This window comes from Schistocerca cancellata, chromosome 8 (assembly GCF_023864275.1).
Source record: "Schistocerca cancellata isolate TAMUIC-IGC-003103 chromosome 8, iqSchCanc2.1, whole genome shotgun sequence".
NCBI lineage: Eukaryota > Metazoa > Arthropoda > Insecta > Orthoptera > Acrididae > Schistocerca > Schistocerca cancellata.
Genome location: NC_064633.1, coordinates 230,513,741 through 230,537,100, shown reverse-complemented (window position 1 = coordinate 230,537,100; position 23,360 = coordinate 230,513,741). Strand labels below are relative to the sequence as shown.

The 23,360-nt window shown below is 43.1% G+C and overlaps 1 protein-coding gene across 1 annotated transcript in view; it reads right to left on the bottom strand.

Annotated features, from left to right (window-relative positions):
* Positions 1-5,540: 5,540 nt before the first annotated feature.
* Positions 5,541-23,360, bottom strand: part of LOC126095483 (mediator of DNA damage checkpoint protein 1-like) — an 81,378-nt gene continuing 63,558 nt past the window's right edge. Inside the window, exon 3 of the mRNA XM_049910273.1 lies at positions 5,541-6,203. Within this exon, the coding sequence (XP_049766230.1) occupies positions 5,541-6,203 (663 nt within the window). The remainder of the gene's footprint in view (positions 6,204-23,360) is intronic.

The following is a 23,360-nucleotide window of genomic DNA, read 5'->3' as shown; positions in this document are numbered from 1 at the left end:
TCTTAGCTTCCCTGCACTTCCTATTTATTTCATTCCTCAGCGACTTGTATTTCTGTATTCCTGATTTTCCCGGAACATGATTGTACTTCCTCCTTTCATCAATCAACTGAAGTATTTCTTCTGTTATCCATGGTTTCTTTGCAGCTACCTTCTTTGTACCTATGTTTTCCTTCCCAACTTCAGTGATGGCCCTTTTTAGAGATGTCCATTCCTCTTCAACTGTACTGCCTACTGCGCTATTCCTTATTGCGGTATCTATAGCGTTAGAGAAATTCAAACGTATCTCGTCATTCCTTAGTACTTCCGTATCCCACTTCTTTGCGTATTGATTCTTCCTGACTAATGTCTTGAACTTCAGCCTACTCTTCATCACTACTATATTGTGATCTGAGTCTATATCTGCTCCTGGGTACGCCTTACAATCCAGTATCTGATTTCGGAATCTCTGTCTGACCATGATGTAATCTAATTGAAATCTTCCCGTATCTCCCGGCCTTTTCCAAGTATACCTCCTCCTCTTGTGATTCTTGAACAGGGTATTCGCTATTACTAGCTAAAACGTGTTACAGAACTCAATTAGTCTTTCTCCTCTTTCATTCCTTGTCCCAAGCCCATATTCTCCTGTAACCTTTTCTTCTACTCCTTCCCCTACAACTGCATTCCAGTCGCCCATGACTATTAGATTTTCGTCCCCCTTTACATACTGCACTACCCTTTCAATATCCTCATACACTTTCTCTATCTGTTCATCTTCAGCTTGCGACGTCGGCATGTATACCTGAACTATCGTTGTCGGTGTTGGTCTGCCGTCGATTCTGATTAGAATAAGCCGGTCACTGAACTGTTCACAGTAACACACCCTTTGCCCTACCTTCCTATTCATAACGAATCCTACACCTGTTATACCATTTTCTGCTGCTGTTGATATTACCCGATACTCATATGACCAGAAATCCTTGTCTTCCTTCCACTTCACTTCACTGACCCCTACTATATCTAGATTGAGCCTTTGCATTTCCCTTTTCAGATTTTCTAGTTTCCCTACCACGTTCAAGCTTCTGACATTCCACGCCCCGACTCGTAGAACGTTATCCTTTCGCAGATTATTCAATCTTTTTCTCATGGTAACCTCCCCCTTGGCAGTACCCTCCCGGAGATCCGAATGGGAGACCATTCCGGAATCTTTTGCCAATGGAGAGATCATCATGACACTTCTTCAAATACAGGCCACATGTCCTGTGGATATTCGTTTCGTGTCTTTAATGCAGTGGTTTCCATTGGCTTCTGCATCCTCATGTCGTTGATCATTGCTGATTCTTCCGCCTTTAGGGGCAATTTCCCACCCCTAGAACAAGAGAGTGCCCTGAACCTCTATCCGCTCCTCCACCCTCTTTGACAAGGCCGTTGGCAGAATGAGGCTGACTTCTTATGCCGGAAGTCTTCGGCCGCCAATGCTGATTATTTATCAAAATTTAGGCAGTGGCGGGGATCGAACCCGGGACCGAAGACGTTTTGATTATGAATCAAAGACGCTACCCCTAGACCACTTTTTTTTTTGCTTTTTTTCCATCCACTTTTTTTATCCATCTTTTCTTCCAGCAATCCAATTTTTATTAACCACTTTTATTTTCTTTTTATTTATTTTTATTTTATATTATTTTTTTATTTTTTTTATTTTTATTTTTATTTATTTATTTATTTATTTATTTATTTAGGATGGTCAGGGCGTAGTACACGCCGCACTAGCAGTGGGGTCTGTTCACGGCACCGCCAGTGCGTCGAGGCCCAAACCCCTCCCACCCCTTTTTCATGTTCCCTGTTGGGTCATAGCACTAAGAGTGCAGAAATCTTTACACAATATTCCCATTCTCCGATGTAAGAAAGACAAAGAAACCTCTTCTCTGAGTAGAAACTGAACACTGATAAAAAAGAAAGAAAAAAAAGTTCCGGAAGCAAGGTTAAAGTAAATAATAATAAGGAACCAAGTGACTTTTATTTTTCTTCCGTTCGTTCTCGTTCAAGGTGTTGTAGTGGTTTCACATTTTTAACCAACAACCATTCTTTCAAAAATGATCTTCAGCATGTTGCCATAGTGCTTCTTGTGGTTGCGATACGTGCTGATTTTTGCATATTCACACTTCATGTAAACGCGGAATTCTATCTCGTTGTCCGACCCAAGTGTGTGGATGACATAACTAACATATTTTCCCAGTAACCAGCTAATGGCGTTGGTTTTTAATTTCGGAAAATATGTCATGTCCGGTCTCAGGAGGAGCGACGGCGTTATATATTGCGTAGAGGATCTGGTGAGAAACGCGATTTGTTGCCTGATCCAATTCCAGTTATGCACATTGCCACCACAGGTGAATCTGTGGCTGAGTGTATCCACCAGATTGCATTTTCCACAAAGGTGTGTCTGGTTTAAACCGATCCCATATAGTCTCTCGTTGGTGCTGATGGCATTATTAACTGTTTTGTACCATGCGGAAATAGCGTCTGTAGATAGCCCGGCATAGTTGATGTTTCGCCATACAGCTTTCCAGTCACAATTTGGGAATTTCGTTTCAATTTTGTTTCTACCCTCATTTAACTTCCTTTCAAGTATGATGTCGCGCGCTGTGATACGTGTGTTGCTTCTGATTTCGTCACTAAGATAACTTGCTTCCAGGAAAAAGTTCCTCACATACTGCAGACGGGCATTAATCCTTCGCACATCAATCGGTGCTTGCAGGCTTTGGGGTGTCACAGCCTCAAAGAGCTTTGTGGTTATACATTGTGGAAGTTCTCTGAGTATATGGAAAGTCCGTTTGAGGAACAGAGCAGACGCTTTATTGCGAATATCCACCAAACCGAGGCCCCCGTTTCTGACATCCAGTATAACCGTAGTCGCACCAACCCTGAATATGTCTCCTCGCCATAAATAATTGGTAACAGTGGACATGATCCCTTTCGCTACTAGTTTAGGGATTGGAAATACCTGCGCAGTGAAATACGCTTTAGACAAAACGCAGGAGTTGATGAATCTGACTTTTTGCACCAGGTCCATAGTTCGATGGATTTTCTCCATTACAGCACCATGAACTTTCCTCCTAGTTTCCGTCCAGTTAAAAGCAGCCATCCGCATCGGACATGCCATTAAGGTTATTCCCAAAGTTTTATGTTTGTTGTCTTGTTTTGCCCATGCCAGTCGAAGGTGATCTAGGCACCGTAGATTCAATATTTGACTTTTGTTTTCATTTGCTGTCGCTCCCGACGCTAGACAATACCTTTGGATTTCTCTTTCCAGTGTCTCCTCCTTATTCCTTATTACAACGCCCACGTCATCAGCATAAGCTCGTATGACAGTTTTCTCACCACTCAATGTTATGCCTGTTAATCTTGCGTGGACAGTGCGGAGGAAGGGCTCTAATGATACTGAAAATAAAAACATTGATAAGGGACTGCCCTGTGGAACCCCTCGCCTTATCTGTATGCGTTTAGATGTTTGGCCATTGATTGCTATTTTCGTATTTATACCTGTTGCAATATTCCTTAGCGTGTTCACAATCTGGGGGTGGAAAGCCATTCTTGACAGCTTCGCAAAGAGGTATCTATGACTAACGCGGTCAAAAGCTTTGTTGAAATCTATAAAGATTAAAGCACATTTTATACTTGTCACTGAGGTAATTACAATGACGTCTCTGTATGCAGATAGACTTTCGAATATCGTTCTGGTCGGAGAACAAGATTGGTGATGACTCAATATTTTGTTGGAAAAGGCAGAGAGTCTTTTGTTGATAATACGCGAAATTATTTTGTAATCAGAATTTAGTAGTGAAAGAGGCCGAAAATTGTTTAAGTTGGTCTTGCCTTTACTCTTAGGAATCAGTACTATTTTACTTTCCTTAAACTCTGCAGGGACCGGTTTTCCGTTCAGGACCTCATTTGCCATGGAAGTGATCTTGTCCCCAATTATAGACCAGTAGCGGGCATAAAACTCCACAGGGAGGCCATCAAGTCCCGGAGATTTGTTGAGAGGTGAGTTACGCACTGCCTCATGCACTTCATCTTTAGTAATAGGTGACAGGATGTCAGCGTTGTCTGTTCCCGACAACTGTGGACCTAAAATAGTGAGAAAGTCCTCGAGAGCTGCATCCTCCACTGTGGTAGGGGCATATAAGGTTTCATAGTACCTGTGGACTTCGTCCAGTATTTGTTTCTGGCATGTGAGCCTCGTACCAGTATGCGCCTGGACTTCATCAATTAAAGTTAGACGTCTGTTTTTAGCATGCCGCACCAAGTGATACAGAGAAGCTGTTTCATCTGCTACGGCTGATGTGGCTTTCGATTTAATTTTGAGTCCCTCCATCTGTTGCCGTTTAATGCTTAATAACTTGGCTTTTATTTTTTTGATATCATTCAGACGAATTACGTCATCATGGGCCTGTTGATATAAGTCTCTTAAAACTTTATAATAAAACTCCATTGTATTCCTCAACTCCCTGTGCCTCGCTGCACTATGCTGCATGACAACTTTCCGCAGCCTTGGTTTAGCCCTCCTTGTCCACCAGTCAATGACTGTTGGGTGCTTGTCCACTGTGCGGAGGCACATAGTCCACGCAAACATTATTTCCTGTTCCAGTTCTTCGTCAGTTAAAACAGAGATATTTAAGTTCCATTGGTCTCTGAATCGACGGGTTGGCTGTACACTTAGATTAAAGCAAGTTAAAAGTGTACTGTGATCGCTAAAATACACGGGAATAGTCTCAACGTTTAATAAATAATTTTTCAAATTTGGTGACACGTAAATTCTATCTAGTCTGCTGCGGGAGTGGCTGGTTATATACGTGAACCCGACTGACGTCGGGTGCTGAAGTCCTCAAGGTGTAGATCACTTACTAACTTTTTTAACTGTGGCGAGTAGTTGAAGTTGGGTTGTTGATCTTTCTGGTTTAAAACACAGTTAAAATCTCCACCTAGTATAAGAGAACACGGATTTTTCCTCAATAAATAAATCAGTTCATCTTGAAAAAACTTCGCACGATCCAATTTCTGGGAAGTTCCTGATGGGGCGTAAAGGTTAATCACTGTCACATCGAAAATTTTTATGCCTATGGCTCTTCCTGATTCTAGTCGTTCGATTTCAGTCACCGGAATGCCTTCCCTTATAAGAATGGCTGTACCGATATTGGCTTCCGTAGAAACATTAACAATTTCAAAAAAGCCTGGGATCCGAAATTCCGTTATCGCAACTTTTTGTAGCAACGCGATATCTGTTCCGGACTGGTACAAGAACTCTTTTAGTGCTGCCAATTTCAAGGGTGACTGTATTTTATTAATGTTAATAGTAGTAATGCTATAAGCTTGCAGCACAGACATACCGGAAGAAGCTATTTGGGATGAGGTTCGGTATGATTATAGCAGCAAACGTGCTTCCCTACAAGGCACGATCTTTACAAACTGTGTGCCCATTACATGTACTAACTTCCTAGAAAAATTTGCACTGCTTTTAAACAAAGAGCTTGAGAAGAAAAGTATCCTGAAATCCTGACAATGCATTGCTATAAGTCACTGTGGCCATTCTCTTTCTCTTCGTCAATGTTGGCCCTGATGACTTCATATTTAATATTCTTTTTCTTGATTTCTTTCTTCTCTGGTGTGGCTTTCGCTTGATGACGCGTGACAGCAAGACCCGGTGTCGGTCGCAGCCGCCGGCGGTGGCTGAATGGGGCAACGGCCGTGGCTTGCGAGTCGTCAATGTTTGGTTCCGGCGTGGTGTCTGTTGTGTTGTTTTGCTGGCGAGGCGGTGATGCTTGTTTATTTCCTCCTTCGGCGCGGCGTTGCGCTTCGGAGTCAGCAGGTTGTTTACTTGGTACTTCCTCGTACGGTTCGCGCTGTATGGGTTGTGCACTTGATGCGGTTATTTCAGCCGTGACCTCATGCTCAGGGTCACATTTCCGTGAAAAGTCACTACCCGCTGCGTCACTATCTGTTCGTGGCGGTGTAAGTCCTTGTGCGGAAGTGGGAGCCACATCGACCTTCATTTCATCTCCTTTTTCCACTTCCAACAGATCTTCAGGACTGGGCTTCGGCCTCCTGGCAACGGGTGTTTCACAGGAAGAGTCCTCATCAACATTTCTTTCAGTGTCCTCTAGAGGACGCTTTTTTGTGGGAATCTCGCTGTCACGGGACGGAATTTCAGCAGTTAATGCAGGTTTTAAAGACTGAAAGTCATTAACATGAAGTGCAACATTTTCAGAGGTAGTAACAGGATCCACGACCGCCGCCGGCTCTGTTGTATTACTGGCTGGCAACAAATCGTTGAGTGTTAATTTCCGGCGTTGCGTAAGGTTATTTTTTAGCACAAATACACGGCGAGGGCAGTCCTGACGGAGGTGACCAGACTCGTTACATACATGACATGTAGGGGTTTGCCCTGAGTACATAACATGCGCCTTGTGCCCGTCAACAAAGATGTGGGATGGAATGTTTGCTTTCACTTCCATCTCCACGGAGCGAATGCCGTTAAAGCACTGCAGCTTGAAATGCGAAGCCCATCTTTCGTTGACTATTTGCCTGACAACTCCATACTTTGAAAGGACATCTTTAATTTTCGAATTATCTACTTCTGTGGGAATATTGAAAACCCTAACATTCCTAATTACAGACTCGGAATTCCGGAGTTTGACAGTACTTTTAGTACCATCACGGTGTATAAATTCCGTTTCATAACCAAATTTTGCCAGAAAGCGGTCTACACTCGCGGAATCGTTAAACTTTACAAAAATGCAGTATTCATCAGAGTCCAGCTGCATGGTATGAACAGATTCAGAATGAAGGCCAATTACCTCGGTAATCCAGTCGTGTATTTCAAGTGCAGAGGGCTGTACTCGATGGGTGTACTTGTCTAAGGTGAAAATCACGGTGTTTTTTCTCACGGAGTTTGCCATGGTGTTCTGCAGCGAAGAAATCTCGGACAACGCCGAAATCCCAACGGCACTTCGTAGAAAGATGACACGAAAGAAGACCAAATGCTCAATTGATAACGCTTAATTCACGTGCAAAACGTCAATAAACGAGCACAAAACACGAAAACACTGGCGTAAACACTGAACGTTCACGGAGCAAACTTGAGGAGCGTGCGTCCGCTGCGGCAGCTAAAGCCAGACTGACGGGTGCAGTACATTATTGTTACTGGTTGGTTTCAGTAACTATTATTCACCCTATTATGTCCTGAAAGATGAATCGCATACTTAATTTTACCCTATGATTATCTAACCAATCTAACATAGAATAGTACCAATTTTCTACTCTCACGGTTGGAACGTCCCATTAACACAATGCCCATATGTCCTCGACACTTAAATAGTAAGACTCCAACGCGATATTTTAGAAATTAGAATAGGTACGACATTTATATTACCTTTTTATTAAGAATGTTTTGACTGGTGCTCGCAAATACTATTACTACTACTACAACTACCAATAATAATAATAATAATAATAATAATATAAAAATAAACAAATTCTCAGGAGTGTAGCACACTCTCCTACTGCATAGGTGTAACCTACCAGTAAACACTATTAGATGGCATTCAACACATTTAAATTGAACAATTTCGTTGTATAAAATTTCTTGCCTCTGAATATGTGACATTGTAATTCTATCTATATTCTGACTTTAACATAAGGGCATTAACTACTATCAGTACCGCAAGAGCTGAACACATAATCAGTAAGTAATGCAACTGGTTTATTGTAATTCTTTAATGTGTACAGATACATCTGAAGATGAGGCTAGTGACCTCGAAATTGATGATGTTACAATTTAGAAAACTGAACATGATTTAATTTCCGTCTGAGGAAATCTTCCAATTTGTCATACGACTGTATTCCTAAGGTCCCACCAATGATGGAAAGATTAAACAACACAGGAGTCAGTCTGCTGCCGTTTGGATAACAGTAGGGAATTGTGGTCCTCCATTAGACCGCAGTACACGCGCACGTTCACCGCAATGGTCACTACTCAGCACCAACTGCACCAGCCAGCGTAATAAGCGTACTTGTTCACGGCTGCGATTACGTGGGAGGGTACCATGTCTCGTCTACGTTGACAGCGACATTTCTTGGAAATTTTTGGGGGCAGAAGAAGCATAGAACGCTAAAACTATCTCCAAGGCAAGAGACATGTCTGTCCTCTTCTCGACGATTGCAAAGCTACATTATAGAGGGAAGTTCTACAAAGTACTGAAATTGTTTCTGGCATAATACGTACAAGTATATCGTCGAAACAATGTACTATCTGTATAATACGGGAATAAAATTTCACGCAGTTAGAAGTTTAAGATATTCATTTATAATTTTTCAACAAGGATTTTTCTAGCTGCACCCCTCTGCTATAGCAGAGCGTTCGGTTTTAGTTTATTTCTTCTGGAGGTTGTATTCGGTTTTTGGAAAATAACGCCTTTTTCCTCTACATTATCTGCGCTATACAGTACCTGCTTTAATAATCCTCCGCGGACTGTTAAAATAACGTAGGTGTATGTAACCGATAACTCGTATTTCGCTTTCAGCAGCTATCTAAATTGTTTCTAACGCCTTCCGTGATCAGTGCTTTTAATTTTTTCACGGACGCCAGAGGCCATCCCTGGCTGACGTCAAATATAGAGAGGATTTTGTGTGCGTTAACACTCGTAAAAGTTTTTATGAAAAACTAAATCCCGAATAATCAGCTCTCGGCTACCTGAATTTTCGTATTCATGTTTCAAATTTGCTTTACTAATCAATATACCCTGCTGTTTGTAAAAATTTGAATGCAGGGAAATAACGCAAGCGGAGAATACATTCTATGATAGAGATTAATCGTGGAACTGTATAATATTCAAATCTCCCTTGCGCACGGACTGCCAAGTTCCTGCAGCACGATTACATAGCGGATTTGTTCAGACTGGCGCACGTGTCTGGCGAATGAGCCTGTCTGCTGCTACACGCCACACATGAAACACTTTCGTAGATGTGAATTATGTATCATTCTGAGAATCGAAGCCCTGAAACACCATATCGCAAATTTCAATGTATAGGCATTGAGTACGTCAACAATGAACATGTAGGCCGATGATGGAGTGCCACCCGCTATTTATTTCTGATTTACTTAAAACCTCTATTTAACTAATAATACCTATAAAACGTTATTTTTAGTAATAACACTAAAATGATGTCACACGGTAATGGAAGAAAATGGAGACAACGACTTTAAAAGTATTATTGAGTGGTGGTCATTTTACGTACAAAAAAAAAAAGAAAATGAAATAAAAAATATTAAAAAAATAGAAGAACACACGTTGCATTTAGGTATTCTGAACAATGTCGGATACCCAATAATAAATTCTGTCCATAAGGTAATATTTACGCAGAATTCTTAAAATATGTGGGGAAGATGTCGATGATAAACTGGGCCGGCCGATGTGGCCGAGCGGTTCCAGGCGCTTCAGTCTGGAACGGCGATAACCGCAACGGTCGCAGGTTCGAATCCTACCTCGGGCATGGATGTGTGTGATGTCCTTAGGTTAGTTAGGTTTAAGTGGTTGTGCGTTCTAGGGGACTGATAACCTAAGATGTTAAGTCCCATGATGCTCAGAGCCATTTGAACTTAAACTGGAAAGGAGAGCTTAATCTAAAACTTCCCAAACAAATCACTGCCATCGGTGGTTTTCATGCCACTGTATTTATAGAAGAAAGAATAAATGAGAAAATTGACAGGCATTGCTCACTTTCATTCAGTACTGCATGTAATTATATTATGAGAGAATTTCTGTTTATGAAAGACAGTTTTTCGTGGCCTAGCGTCTGCAGTAACATCAATGTGTGACGGTCATCCGTTATTACTTTGTATACATCTATATTCTGAGTAATCACTGCAATCAGTGCTTTTCATGCCACTGCATTTATAGAAGTAAGAATAAATGAGTAAGTTGACAGGCATTGCTCGATTTCATTTAGTACTGCATGGAATTATATTTTGAGAGAGTTTCTGCTTATGAAAGTGTTTTTAGTGACCTAGCGTCTTCAGTAGCATTACTTTGTATACATCTACACTCCTGGAAATTGAAATAAGAACACCGTGAATTCATTGTCCCAGGAAGGGGAAACTTTATTGACACATTCCTGGGGTCAGATACATCACATGATCACACTGACAGAACCACAGGCACATAGACACAGGCAACAGAGCATGCACAATGTCGGCACTAGTACAGTGTATATCCACCTTTCGCAGCAATGCAGGCTGCTATTCTCCCATGGAGACGATCGTAGAGATGCTGGATGTAGTCCTGTGGAACGGCTTGCCATGCCATTTCCACCTGGCGCCTCAGTTGGACCAGCGTTCGCGCTGGACGTGCAGACCGCGTGAGACGACGCTTCATCCAGTCCCAAACATGCTCAATGGGGGACAGATCCGGAGATCTTGCTGGCCAGGGTAGTTGACTTACACCTTCTAGAGCACGTTAGGTGGCACGGGATACATGCGGACGTGCATTGTCCTGTTGGAACAGCAAGTTCCCCTGCCGGTCTAGGAATGGTAGAACGATGGGTTCGATGACGGTTTGGATGTACCGTGCACTATTCAGTGTCCCCTCGACGATCACCAGTGGTGTACGGCCAGTGTAGGAGATCGCTCCCCACACCATGATGCCGGGTGTTGGCCCTGTGTGCCTCGGTCGTATGCAGTCCTGATTGTGGCGCTCACCTGCACGGCGCCAAACACGCATACGACCATCATTGGCACCAAGGCAGAAGCGACTCTCATCGCTGAAGACGACACGTCTCCATTCGTCCCTCCATTCACGCCTGTCGCGACACCACTGGAGGCGGGCTGCACGATGTTGGGGCGTGAGCGGAAGACGGCCTAACGGTGTGCGGGACCGTAGCCCAGCTTCATGGAGACGGTTGCGAATGGTCCTCGCCGATACCCCAGGAGCAACAGTGTCCCTAATTTGCTGGGAAGTGGCGGTGCGGTCCCCTACGGCACTGCGTAGGATCCTACGGTCTTGGCGTGCATCCGTGCGTCGCTGCGGTCCGGTCTCACGTCGACGGGCACGTGCACCTACCGCCGACCACTGGCGACAACATCGATGTACTGTGGAGACCTCACGCCCCTCGTGTTGATCAATTCGGCGGTACGTCCACCCGGCCTCCCGCATGCCCACTATACGCCCTCGCTCAAAGTCCGTCAACTGCACATACGGTTCACGTCCACGCTGTCGCGGCATGCTACCAGTGTTAAAGACTGCGATGGAGCTCCGTATGCCACGGCAAACTGGCTGACACTGACGGCGGCGGTGCACAAATGCTGCGCAGCTAGCGCCATTCGACGGCCAACACCGCGGTTCCTGGTGTGTCCGCTGTGCCGTGCGTGTGATCATTGCTTGTACAGCCCTCTCGCAGTGTCCGGAGCAAGTATGGTGGATCTGACACACCGGTGTCAATGTGTTATTTTTTCCATTTCCAGGAGTGTATATTCTCAGTAATTTAATCACAGCTGCAAAGCACGTTCTGTGAGACTGAGAAGATTTTAAGCGATGGAATTTCTTTAAACGATTTATCACCGTCCCAACGAAAGCGTTGTAAAACTAAACTGTCGTTCATTTTTATGAGCTATGTTCACTCCGAGCACATCACCATGGAGACAGAAGACGCTGATGACGCGGGTCTCCATGGCTACGGCATATACCAGGAGAACATGGCGGCCTGTGACACCGCGCCGCCGAAAGAAACTAAGAAGAGAATAATCTGTTCACAACGCACGTGCCACTGTAGAGATGATAATTTGGTCACTTATCTAGGGGCTATAAAAGCAGCGTACAGCAAAAAAGAGGCACGCTCGCCGTTGACTGCGCTTCCTGGATGATGCCGACTCATTGATATTCACCTTCACTAGGTACGGAACTATGCTACGGATTCTCTAGCATCGCCGAAGACAACCTGAGAACGAGCTGTTGAATACTTCACTTTATACAGCAGCCACGCTGTAGCATTTACCATTGATAGCTTTTGTTACTTCAGTGCTTCTGACAAATTTTGCTTTAGGAACTGTGCTGTTTACTGCCGTCACTACATAAGTGAATACTTTGTGTTTACTAGTTACGCTAGTGACTAACTAACGGCTACGTACGTCACGTATCCAACCTGTTGTCACTCAGGTTAAAGAATGTTATTTCTCTCAAAAGCAACCGTTTGCTCTTTACTATTTTGCAATGCCTCTGTTTTACTATGTACTATGCAGTGACCTTCAGAAATGCGTGCGCTGCTACGATTTACAGATACATGAAGCAGAACAAATGTATTCGCAGTTACGAATAAGATTAGACATCAGCTGCACAATTTGTTAATGTCATATGAAAATTCGCATCGGACCGCTTCAAGTGAATAGTCATCTTAACCACCTTGGCTATCTGAGGACGCCTCCTAGACTGACCCATACTTCGTTTTCACAATTGTGCGTACACATCTTCTATTTATACTGTACTTTGTTAGAATAAAGAAGTTTTTTATTTTACTCTTGTATTCCTGGAATTCGTCTCCAAGACAACAGTGAAGACGAGGATGAGATGTCGTGAGACCAGTAATATAGTCAGGACCGTAAATAGAACAGCCTATGTGTCAAGCGTTTACTGCAATTAACTGTAACGTGTGTCACTTACCAGTTTCTCTGTTCCTTTCCTGGTTCTACGCATAACGTTGACATAACTATGCCTTCTTCACTAGAGAAGCCTTTGTGGAGAGCCAATGCCAGTTTCTGCAGACTGTCTCAGGGAAAATGAAGGCTCCTATGGCTTCAAGCACGGAGACAAAACGGTAACCTTTTACGTAGACACATGATCAGCTACCATTTTAATTAACCTTTCAACCTGTAAACAACTGGGCTCTCTGACTCTAACACAGTCGAGACAGAAACTGGTTAGCTACAGTCGGGGTACGATACCCACCACAGGTCGTTTCGTCATCTCTACTGTTAACAACTGCTCATTTCTTAGTTGTCAACCGCATAGACGTGCAGAATCTTTCTGGTTAGATTACTTTCACACTTTAGATTCTGTACTAATGACTCAGTTAACTTTGTTCGCCCACATGAGTCTTCTGAAAAAGTTAACTCACCTTGCCCAAAATTCAAGGGTATTTTTTCTGAGACACTTAGTACTGCTACTAATTTCTAAGCACACACTACGTTGCAATCAGGGTCCTCATCATCAGTCTTGGTGTACTCGTCAAGCACCACAAGCAGTGCGTGACGCCGCGGAGACTAAAATGCATCACTTAGTACAACTGGGTGTCCCCAAACCTATTTCTAGTATCGCTTGGACTTCGCTTGTTCGATCAATCCGGAAAACTGAGGCAAGTATTCGCACATTTGCGGATTTCATCACTACTGTGAAACCGCAGATTCTTCTTGGCTCCTTCCCAAACCCTCGCCCCGACGAGTGGACATAGAAGGCAGCAAGAGGAGCTCGTTACTCCAAGATTGATCTTGCTGATATCTATCTGCAGCTCCAACTAGACGAGAACGCGAAGAAATTCATGGTGATAAACATGCCTTTTGGATCTTTCCAATACCAAAGCTAATCAGACTGTGCAGTGAGGGCGTCAGCGAACTTCCGAAGATTTTTGGGTGAGTTTACGAGCCAGATACAGTGCTGCGTGGATTACCTCGATAATGTTGTAGGATCTGCGTCATCTGAGAACGACCTTTTGCAGAATCTCGAGATACTCTTTTGTATTTTCTGGGAAAGAGGTCTATGTTCTGCAGGGGACTTCCAACGACCTGTGGAGTCCATGCCACGTCGAGTTGCGGCACCACAGCGGGCAGGAGGTACGACACGGTATTGGAAGGTATCCGACGACTCTTGTCACTTCAGCGTACCCCGTATATGCATAAATATTTCACGTAACCGCCTTCTCCGCGTTGTACGTAATTCTCGCTATAGACCAGAAATTACTTCAGTATTCACTTTGCAATAACAATCTAACTAACTGACAGCAAAATACAACAGTAACTTTATTTTGGCGACTATATTGCTTCAGTACTTACATTGTATTGGTATTACTATCATTATTTTTCTTATTATTATTGGCAGTGGTCAAACATAAAGCATTGTAAGCCTGGACCGTATGTTCCCGGACATGGGTTCCAATTCAAAATATTGTCCACTCAGTCCACTCTCCAAGTCCCACAAGTTTGAAAGTTTATTTAGAGGACCCGCTATAAGCGGAGCACTGCGAATGGGAAATAATTGTAGTGACATTATGATCCGAAAATGGGGAAATCCACTGACACAAGGGACTTTGTAATGGCCCATCGCGTGGGAATGATCATTTCGTAAACATATAAGCCGACTGGCTGTATTCGTGCTACTGTCAAAAGACAATGTAGGTGATACAAACAAGGTGAAACCAGGAGTAGACGACAAGTTACTGAACGCTCACACCTTATCACAGACCGTGGAGGCAGAGGCTTGCCTGCTCTGTGATGTGGGATATGCGGTTACCTATAGCAGGCACACGTACTTCGGAACGCACCGTTCGTTGGGCACTTTTGGACATGGAGCTCAACATTAGTCGCCATCTACGTGTTCCCAGATTGGGCCAACTACATGAGGAATTGAGATTGCAGTGGGCACGGGATCAACGGGATTGGACCATGGAAGAATGGAAATGGATTACCTGGTCGGATGCATCTCGTTTTTTATCACACCAAGTCGATGGCCGTATCCTTACATACCGTTATCCAGACGAATGTCTGCTCGAAAATGCTATATGTCACGGACGCAGGCCGCCCAGAGAGTGTTATGCAATGGGGTCACTCACATTAACTTTCATGGGACCTCTAACTAAAGGCAACAGCAGGCAGGCATGACATCGAACTCACATTTATGTCTAGGCCCCAAATTCACCTCATCTGAAGCTGATGGAACGCTCGTGGCTCCCGACTCCGAGCCCACAAGACATTAGTCTCTAATGCACAAGAAGTTCGTGACTGTGCGTAAATATCTGGCGCTACAGACCTCCGGAAAACCACCAAGGAATTGTTAAATCCATGTTACGCAAAATCCATGCTGTACTGAGTTCCAAGCAGGCGTTCATATTATTTTGGATCATCAGTGTTGGACTAGAGACTCTCCTACAATCCTTCATGAAAACGAGAATGACCTGCGCTGTGACCGAGCGAGGTGGCGCAGTGGTTAGCACACTGGACTCGTATTGGGGAGGACGATAGTTCAATCCCGCGTACGGCCATCCTGATTTAGGTTTTCCTTGATTTCCCTAAATCGCTGCACGGAAATGCCGTGATGGTTCCTTTGAAAGGGCACGGCCGACTTCCTTGCCCGCCCTTCCCTAATCCGATGAGACCGATGCCCTCGCTGTCTGGTTACCTCCCCCAAAACAACCCCAACCTCAACCTGCGCTGTTTTCCAGTCACTAGGTATCCTTCGTTGTGCGACCTACGATAACACTGCTTCAAATGAAAAGGTTTACAATCTCACAGGTGTCTCAAAAATGGTTCAAATGGCTCTGAGCACTATGGGACTTAACAGCTGTGGTCATCAGTCTCCTAGAACTTAGAACTACTTAAACCTAACTAACCTAAGGACATCACACACATCCATGCCCGAGGCAGGATTCGAACCTCGACCGTAGCAGTCGCGCGGTTCCGGACTGCGCGCCTAGAACCGCGTCACAGGTGTCTCATCTGGTCCAGATGCCTTTCCATTATTGAGCGATTTTTGTCCATTTTCTATCTACCGATTACTTATCTCACTTATGTAGTGACCCAAGACTGAAATGTGACGAGATACAATCAAACTTTATTGTGTCTCAGGCGACTGATGCAACATTTTGATTTACAGACCTGAGATTACCTCCTCACATGTCTAAATCTAGCGTATCAAAAGAGTTAGGTGTAGACCCAAGCCCTCAGTAATATTCACTAAAGATTCTTGTGAATATTTACTAGCTCTATTACTACACATCTTGGATATGTTTGTATTCGTATAGCAGTGAACTAGCCATGACAAAACTATTCTACGTGGCACACAAGATATATGGGACAGGAGAAATATCTTCATATATCAGCAAGAATATAATACGTCCAATATCAGTGAAGGTAGGCGCTGATAGGCGTAAACACTACCGAAACCATCCTCTAATAAATTATTGCTACGAAGCCTTTACACGACTTATTTACAAAAGAATAGAAAAACGTACAGAAGCGACGTCGGTAAAGATCAGTTTGGTCTGACTGTGTGTCTTATCTTAGAAGATACGTTGAAGACAGGCAAACTACATTTATAGCATTTATAGATATAGGGGAATCGTATTTACGAATATTTACAATCATCGGCTGTATAATGGAGAGACGACAATGAAAATTTATGCCGAACCCGGACTCGAAACCAAATTTCCCGCTTATAGCGAGAGACCGACTTACATTTAAACTCTCCGAGCACGCTCCGCTGACAGATCGAACCTTCAACGTATCGTCAACCATGTGTCAACTACCTGCACTCGTAGAACAATTATTTTTATTCCCGTACAAGGGAGGCATTTTAAATCAATGTCGCTTGCGCGGCGTATAAATACGATAACTACACCAGTTTTGAAATACATGAAATGTATTCGCAATTGTGAATATGGACAACCATCGGCTGCATAATGGAAAGACGGAAATGAAAATTTGGAAATCTGGGTCTGCCCGTTAATCGTGTCCGGACAACCTAATGCATTCCACGAACATTTGTCACTGTAGTGATGCAGCTACTCCGCAATTCCTCCTCCAAAGTGGTCGTCAGTGAATATATGACGAAATCCCTAATATTATTAGGTTTATGCGTAAGTTCATAGTGTTTTTCCATAGGCACATCACATAGTCATCAATAATATATTCTCCTTAGCTATTTACAACACTCTGCCAATGCTGGGATAACTCTTCCATTCCGCAGCTGTAGCAACTGAGTGGCTTTGAGGCGAACAACTCGTCGAGCCATGTTCGGAGCGCATTTTCATCCAGGAAGTAAGTTCCTTGAAGGTTGTTCGATAGAGAGCGGGTAAAGTGAAGATCCCGGGGAGCAAGATCAAGCGAATAAAGTGTATGTGGAAAGATTTCCCAACACAACTCCTGTATAGTATCTTTTGTCACTAACAGAACGCGAGCGTGCGTTATCGTGGAGTAGCCATCACTTCGCCTGTCTTCCTGGTCGTTGTTCTGGGACTCCGACTGTAGGACGTCTCATTTTCCGATAATAAACATTATGAGTGGTGGTTACACCTCGAGGAAGCAATTAATTGTACACCGCACAGTTGCTGTTCCACTAGATGCCTAACATTATCTTTTGTGGATACGCCCAGGTGTCTGTTCGGTGAGTTGCTGTTTTGTTTGGGCTCAACCATTCCTTACCTTTCCTATTTTTTTATTCCGATTTTGGCCGTCTAGGGACCGCGTTAAACAACTAATGTTCAATGTACATTTCTCCTATTGCGCTCCTCCTCTTTTCTCTTCTGCCAATATGTCTTCATCCTCTCTCTGTACTGCTCCCTTCGGTCTTCTGTCCACACTGTTCCTCCAGTTCTTCTCTTCTTCACTTCAAATCCTTCAAAATGTTGAATTTTGTCTCTCATTAAGTCTCTGTTGGTTATATCATCTTCTCCTGTACCCATCTCCTCTAAGTCTGCTTTGACTTCTTTGAACCAGGTAATATGGGTTCTGGGGTTCTTGTCAAAAAACATGAATATTTTCTTTGTCAGCCTTTCATCATTCATTCTTTTCACATGGGCGTAAAAGCTTACTCTTCTCTTCCTCATAGTATCTCCAAATTTCTCAATTTTGTCATACACTTCTCTATTACTTCTAAGCTTCCAAGTCCCATTCTCAAACCTCGGCCCAAGTACTCTTCTAATGATTTTTCGCTCCTTTTTTGCTATAGCTTCCATTTCCTTGTTAGTGTTCATTGCTAAACATTCAGATGCATACAGACACTCTGGCTTAATCACAGTGTTGTAGTGCCTTATTTTTGCGTTAATTGATACTGACTTCTTGTTGTACAAATTCTTTGTTAGCTGGAATGCCATTTCCATTTTTCTTGTTCTTGTTTTATTTTCTTGTGGTTCATGGTGTGGGTTCCTGTAGTCATGTCCTAGTTCATGAACCACGGGCAACGTATGAGTGGCCAAGTGAGTGGTCCCGACAGTCGGGATACCAGTTACTTTGAAATAAGGCTGGGCATCTCGGACATATTCTGAGTCGTGGTCACCTTTGTGCTCATACGGCAAAGACTACAAATCCACCGGTTAGTCCCTCAGCCGTTAGGTTCAAATGGCTCTGAGCACTATGGGACTCAACTGCTGTGGTCATAAGTCCCCAAGAACTTAGAACTACTTAAACCTAACTAACCTAAGGACAGCACACAACACCCAGCCATCACGAGGCAGAGAAAATCCCTGACCCCGCCGGGAATCGAACCCGGGAACCCGGGCGTGGGAAGCGAGAACGCTACCGCACGACCACGAGATGCGGGCGTCAGCCGTTAGGGGTAAAACCAAATGGGACTCGGGGCAAGTAAGGCTAGCAACCTGCTTCCCTGGTACTCTAAATATGATTCTGGCAATAATCAGAGCAAAATGCCTCGGACCTTTGGAGGTGACGGAGTCCCACCTCTAACAGACAAATCAGGGACTCCTAAGATACGACTTGGCAAACAAATGGTAATGAGATGGGGAGCTATTAATATCAATGGGGGCTACTCTGGGAAGAAGGTAGAGCTGGCAGAGGCTGCAAGTAAGATGGGGCTGGACGTTTTAGTTGTTAGTGACATTCGGGTAAAGGGTGAGAAAGAAGAGGAAGTGGGAGAATACAAGGTCTACCTGTCAGGCGTCAAAGCAGGAATAGCACAATGGGGTGTAGGGCTTTACATCAGGAAAGAAATGGAACCCAGCGTAGTTGCAATAAGGTATGTAAACGAACGACTGATGTGGATAGATTTGACAGTGTCTAGCAAGAAAATTAGGATTGTGTCAGTATATTCGCATTGTGAAGGGACAGATCAAGATAAGATGGATAGTTTTTATGAGGCACTCAGTGATGTAGTTGTTAGAGTAAAGGACAAGGACAGTGTTCTGCTCATGGGTGATTTTAACGCCAGGATTGGAAATCGAACAGAAGGGTATGAAAAGGTTATGGGTAAATTTGGAGAGGATATGGAGGCCAACAGGAACGGGAAACAACTCTTGGATTTCTGTGCCAGTATGGGCTTAGTAATCACAAACTCCTTTTTTAAACATAAGAACATTCACCGGTATACTTGGGAAGGCAGGGGAACCAGATCTGTCATTGATTATATAATAACAGATCAGGAATTCAGGAAGGCTGTGAGGGACACACGTGTATTCAGGGGATTCTTTGATGACACTGATCATTATTTAATCTGCAGTGAAATTGGGATTGTGAGGCCGAAAGGGCAGGAGGTCAGGTCCATATGTAGGAGGATAAGAGTGGAGAAACTTCAGGATAAGGAAATCAGGCACAAGTACATAACAGCGATCTCAGAAAGGTACCAGTTAGTTGAATGTAGTCAATTACAGTCATTGGAAAAGGAATGGACAAGGTACAGGGACACAGTACTAGAAGTGGCTAAAGAATGTCTTGGAACAGTAGTGTGTAAAAGTAGGATGAAGCAAACAGCTTGGTGGAATGATACAGTCAAGACAGCCTGTAAAAGGAAAAAGAAGGCGTATCAAAAATGGCTACATACCAGAACCCAGGTAGACAGAGAAAGTTATGTTGAAGAAAGAAACAAAGCCAAACAGATAATTGCAGCATCGAAGAAGAAATCGTGGGAAGACTTTGGAAACAGGTTGGAGACTATGGGTCAAGCTGCTGGAAAACCATTCTGGAGTGTAATTAGCAGTCTTCGAAAGGGAGGTAAGAAGGAAATGACAAGTATTTTGGACAGGTCAGGAAAACTGCTGGTGAATCCTGTGGATGCCTTGGGCAGATGGAGGGAATATTTTGAAGAGTTGCTCAATGTAGGTGAAAATGCGATCAGTAATGTTTCAGATTTCGAGGTAGAATGGGATAGGAATGATGATGGAAATAGGATCACATTTTAGGAAGTGGAAAAAATGGTCAATAGATTGCAGAGCAATAAAGCGGCTGGGGTGGATGAAATTAAGTCGGAACTCATCAAATACAGAGGAATGTCAGGTCTTAAATGGCTACACAGGATAATTGAAATGGCCTGGGAGTCGGTACAGGTTCCATCAGACTGGACAAAAGCAGTAATCACACCAATCTTTAAACATGGAAACAGAAAAGATTGTAACAACTACAGAGGTATCTCTTTAATCAGCGTTGTGGGTAAAATCTTCGCAGGTATTGTTGAAAGGAAAGTGCGAGTATTAGTTGAGGACCAATTGGATGAAAATCAGTGTGCGTTTAGGCCTCTTAGAGGTTGTCAGGACCAGATCTTTAGCTTATGGCAAATAATGGAGAAGTGTTATGAGTGGAACAGGGAATTGTATCTATGCTTTATAGATCTAGAAAAGGCATATGACCGGATTCCTAGGAGGAAGTTATTGTCTGTTCTACAAGATTATGGAATAGGAGGCAAACTTTTGCAAGCAATTAAAGGTCTTTACATGGATAGTCAGGCAGCAGTTAGAGTTGACGGTAAATTGAGTTTTTGGTTCAGAGTAGTTTCAGGGGTAAGACAAGGCTGCAACCTGTCTCCACTGTTGTTCATATTATTTATGGATCATATGTTGAAAACAATAGACTGGCTGGGTGAGATTAAGATATGTGAACACAAAATAAGCAGTCTTGCATATGCGGCTGACTTAGTTGTGATGGCAGATTCGATTGAAAGTTTGCAAAGTAATATTTCAGAGCTAGATCAGAAATGTAAGGATTATGGTATGAAGATTAGCATCTCCAAAACGAAAGTAATGTCAGTGGGAAAGAAATTTAAACGGATTGAGTGCCAAATAGGAGGAACAAAGTTAGAACAGGTGGACGGTTTCAAGTACTTAGGATGCATATTCTCACGGGATGGCAACATAGTGAAAGAACTGGAAGCGAGGTGTAGCAAAGCTAATGCAGTGAGCGCTCAGCTACGATCTACTCTCTTCTGCAAGAAGGAAGTCAGTACCAAGACTAAGTTATCTCTGCACCGTTCAATCTTTCGACCAACTTTGTTGTATGGGAGCGAAAGCTAGGTGGATTCAGGTTACCTTATCAACAAGGTTGAGGTTACGGATATGAAAGTAGCTAGGATGATTGCAGGTACTAGTAGATGGGAACAATGGCAGGAGGGTGTACACAATGAGGAAATCAAAGAAAAACTTGGAATGAACTCTATAGATGTAGCAGTCAGGGCGAACAGGCTTAGATGGTGGGCTCATGTTACACGTATGGGAGAAGCAAGGTTACCCAAGAGACTCATGGATTCAGCAGTAGAGGGTAGGAGGAGTCGGGGCAGACCGAGGAGAAGGTACCTGGATTCGGTTAAGAATGATTTTGAAGTAATAGGTTTAACATCAGAAGAGGCACCAATGTTAGCACTGAATAGGGGATCATGGAGGAACTGTATAAGGGATGCTATGCTCCAGACTGAACGCTGAAAGGCATAATCAGTCTTACATGATGATGATGATGATGATTGTTTTATTTCCTTCTTTATCTGAAGCATTGGGCTGGATGATTTCCCCTAAATATTTGAAGTTAGAAACCTTCTTTATCTGGCCATACTTTGTAATCATATTGTTCGGTGCCTCTTTTACATTGGTTAGGTACTCTGTCTTTTCAAAGGAGATTTTCAGTCCTGCTTTTTCTGCTGTTTCATTCAGAATATTGATCTGTTTGACTGCTTCTTCCAAACTTCCTGCCAGAATCGCTAAGTCATCAGCAAAAGCGAGGCAATCTACTTCTAATCCATCCCTTATTCTTCCTAATCTGATTTTTTGTATTCCTTCTTCAGTCGTTTTCTTCCTCCACTCTCTAATAACTTTTTCTAACACACAGTTGAATAGGGTAGGTGACAACCCATCTCCTTGTCTTAATCCTGTTCTGATTTTGAATGGTCTGGAAACCTCACCACGGAACTTGAAGGAGGGGGAGGCTCAGGTGGTAACAATTTTAGAGGTAGATTTCGGCCCAAATACAATAAACAGGTTAATATGGATGTGGGTTGCAGTAGTTATTCAGAGATGAAGAGGCTTGCACGGGGTAGGATAGTGTGGGGACCTGCTTCAAAGTAGTATTTGAACTGAAGACCACAGTAATAACAACACAACAGTACTGTTAGGACGAGGTGAAAATAAGAAAAGAAATCTATAATAGAAAAACAAATCAGATTGAGAGAAAAGAGATTCTATAACAAAATAAATATCGTTAAAACCTACTGGTTATCAATAACAATAACTTAGAATGTCACAGATTAATACTCCTGAAACTGGAGGAGCAGGAAGTAATCATTCCGAAACGTTCAACTTAAGATTGATGCCATCCGTAAATCTTACATAACGTCACATGTGATCATTTTGATGTATTTACCGTGCCTTCGATTTTTTAAATGTCTGTCACAACTGAAGTGGAAAAAAGTCATATTTGATCTTCTTGATGGATTTAGTGTTTCCTGGCATAACTAATTTGTAACGAAATTTGTTCCGAAAGCTACGTTTGTAGAGTTGTTTGAGAAAAGTGTAACCCAAAGCTAGATGCGGAAAATAACCATCAAACTGGTCGAAACCAACTCTCAACAACTTAAAACTGAATATAAATACTTTCTGTCTCACAAGTGTGTCACATTATTGTTAAGCCATGCCTATTGATTTATAGAACTTGTATCTCTAAGATTACATGCTACATTGTGTAGTATTCCATAATGTTTCAGGAGCCCCCTCATCTTGAGGAGTATGTCTTTTCGACCTTAAAATTTCACACCTTTCCCCTCTCTTCTTGGACAGATAATGGTATTTACTTAATTCGTATCAAACATTTGCGTCCACAGGTGAAATACACGTCTACACACCTACAGTACGACTTTGCCACTTGCTACGGAATCTACCACAATCGCTCTGCCTTGGAAAACTGAGTGTAGTTTCAGCCGTTGTGAGGGCTCTACTCTGTCCACATAACAATGGAAAATATAGTATTGTTCAAGCAGCATATGGAAAAGCAGCCGGATGACGTCTTTGCAATTGCCGATGTATCAAGGTACAGACGAAACAATAGAGCCCTCTGCATGGTAACTGAACCCCTCGCTAGGCGCGGCTAAGCCAGTCAAGAACCGTAATGGGACGGATGTAGAAAGAAAACACACACATGGTAAAAAAAA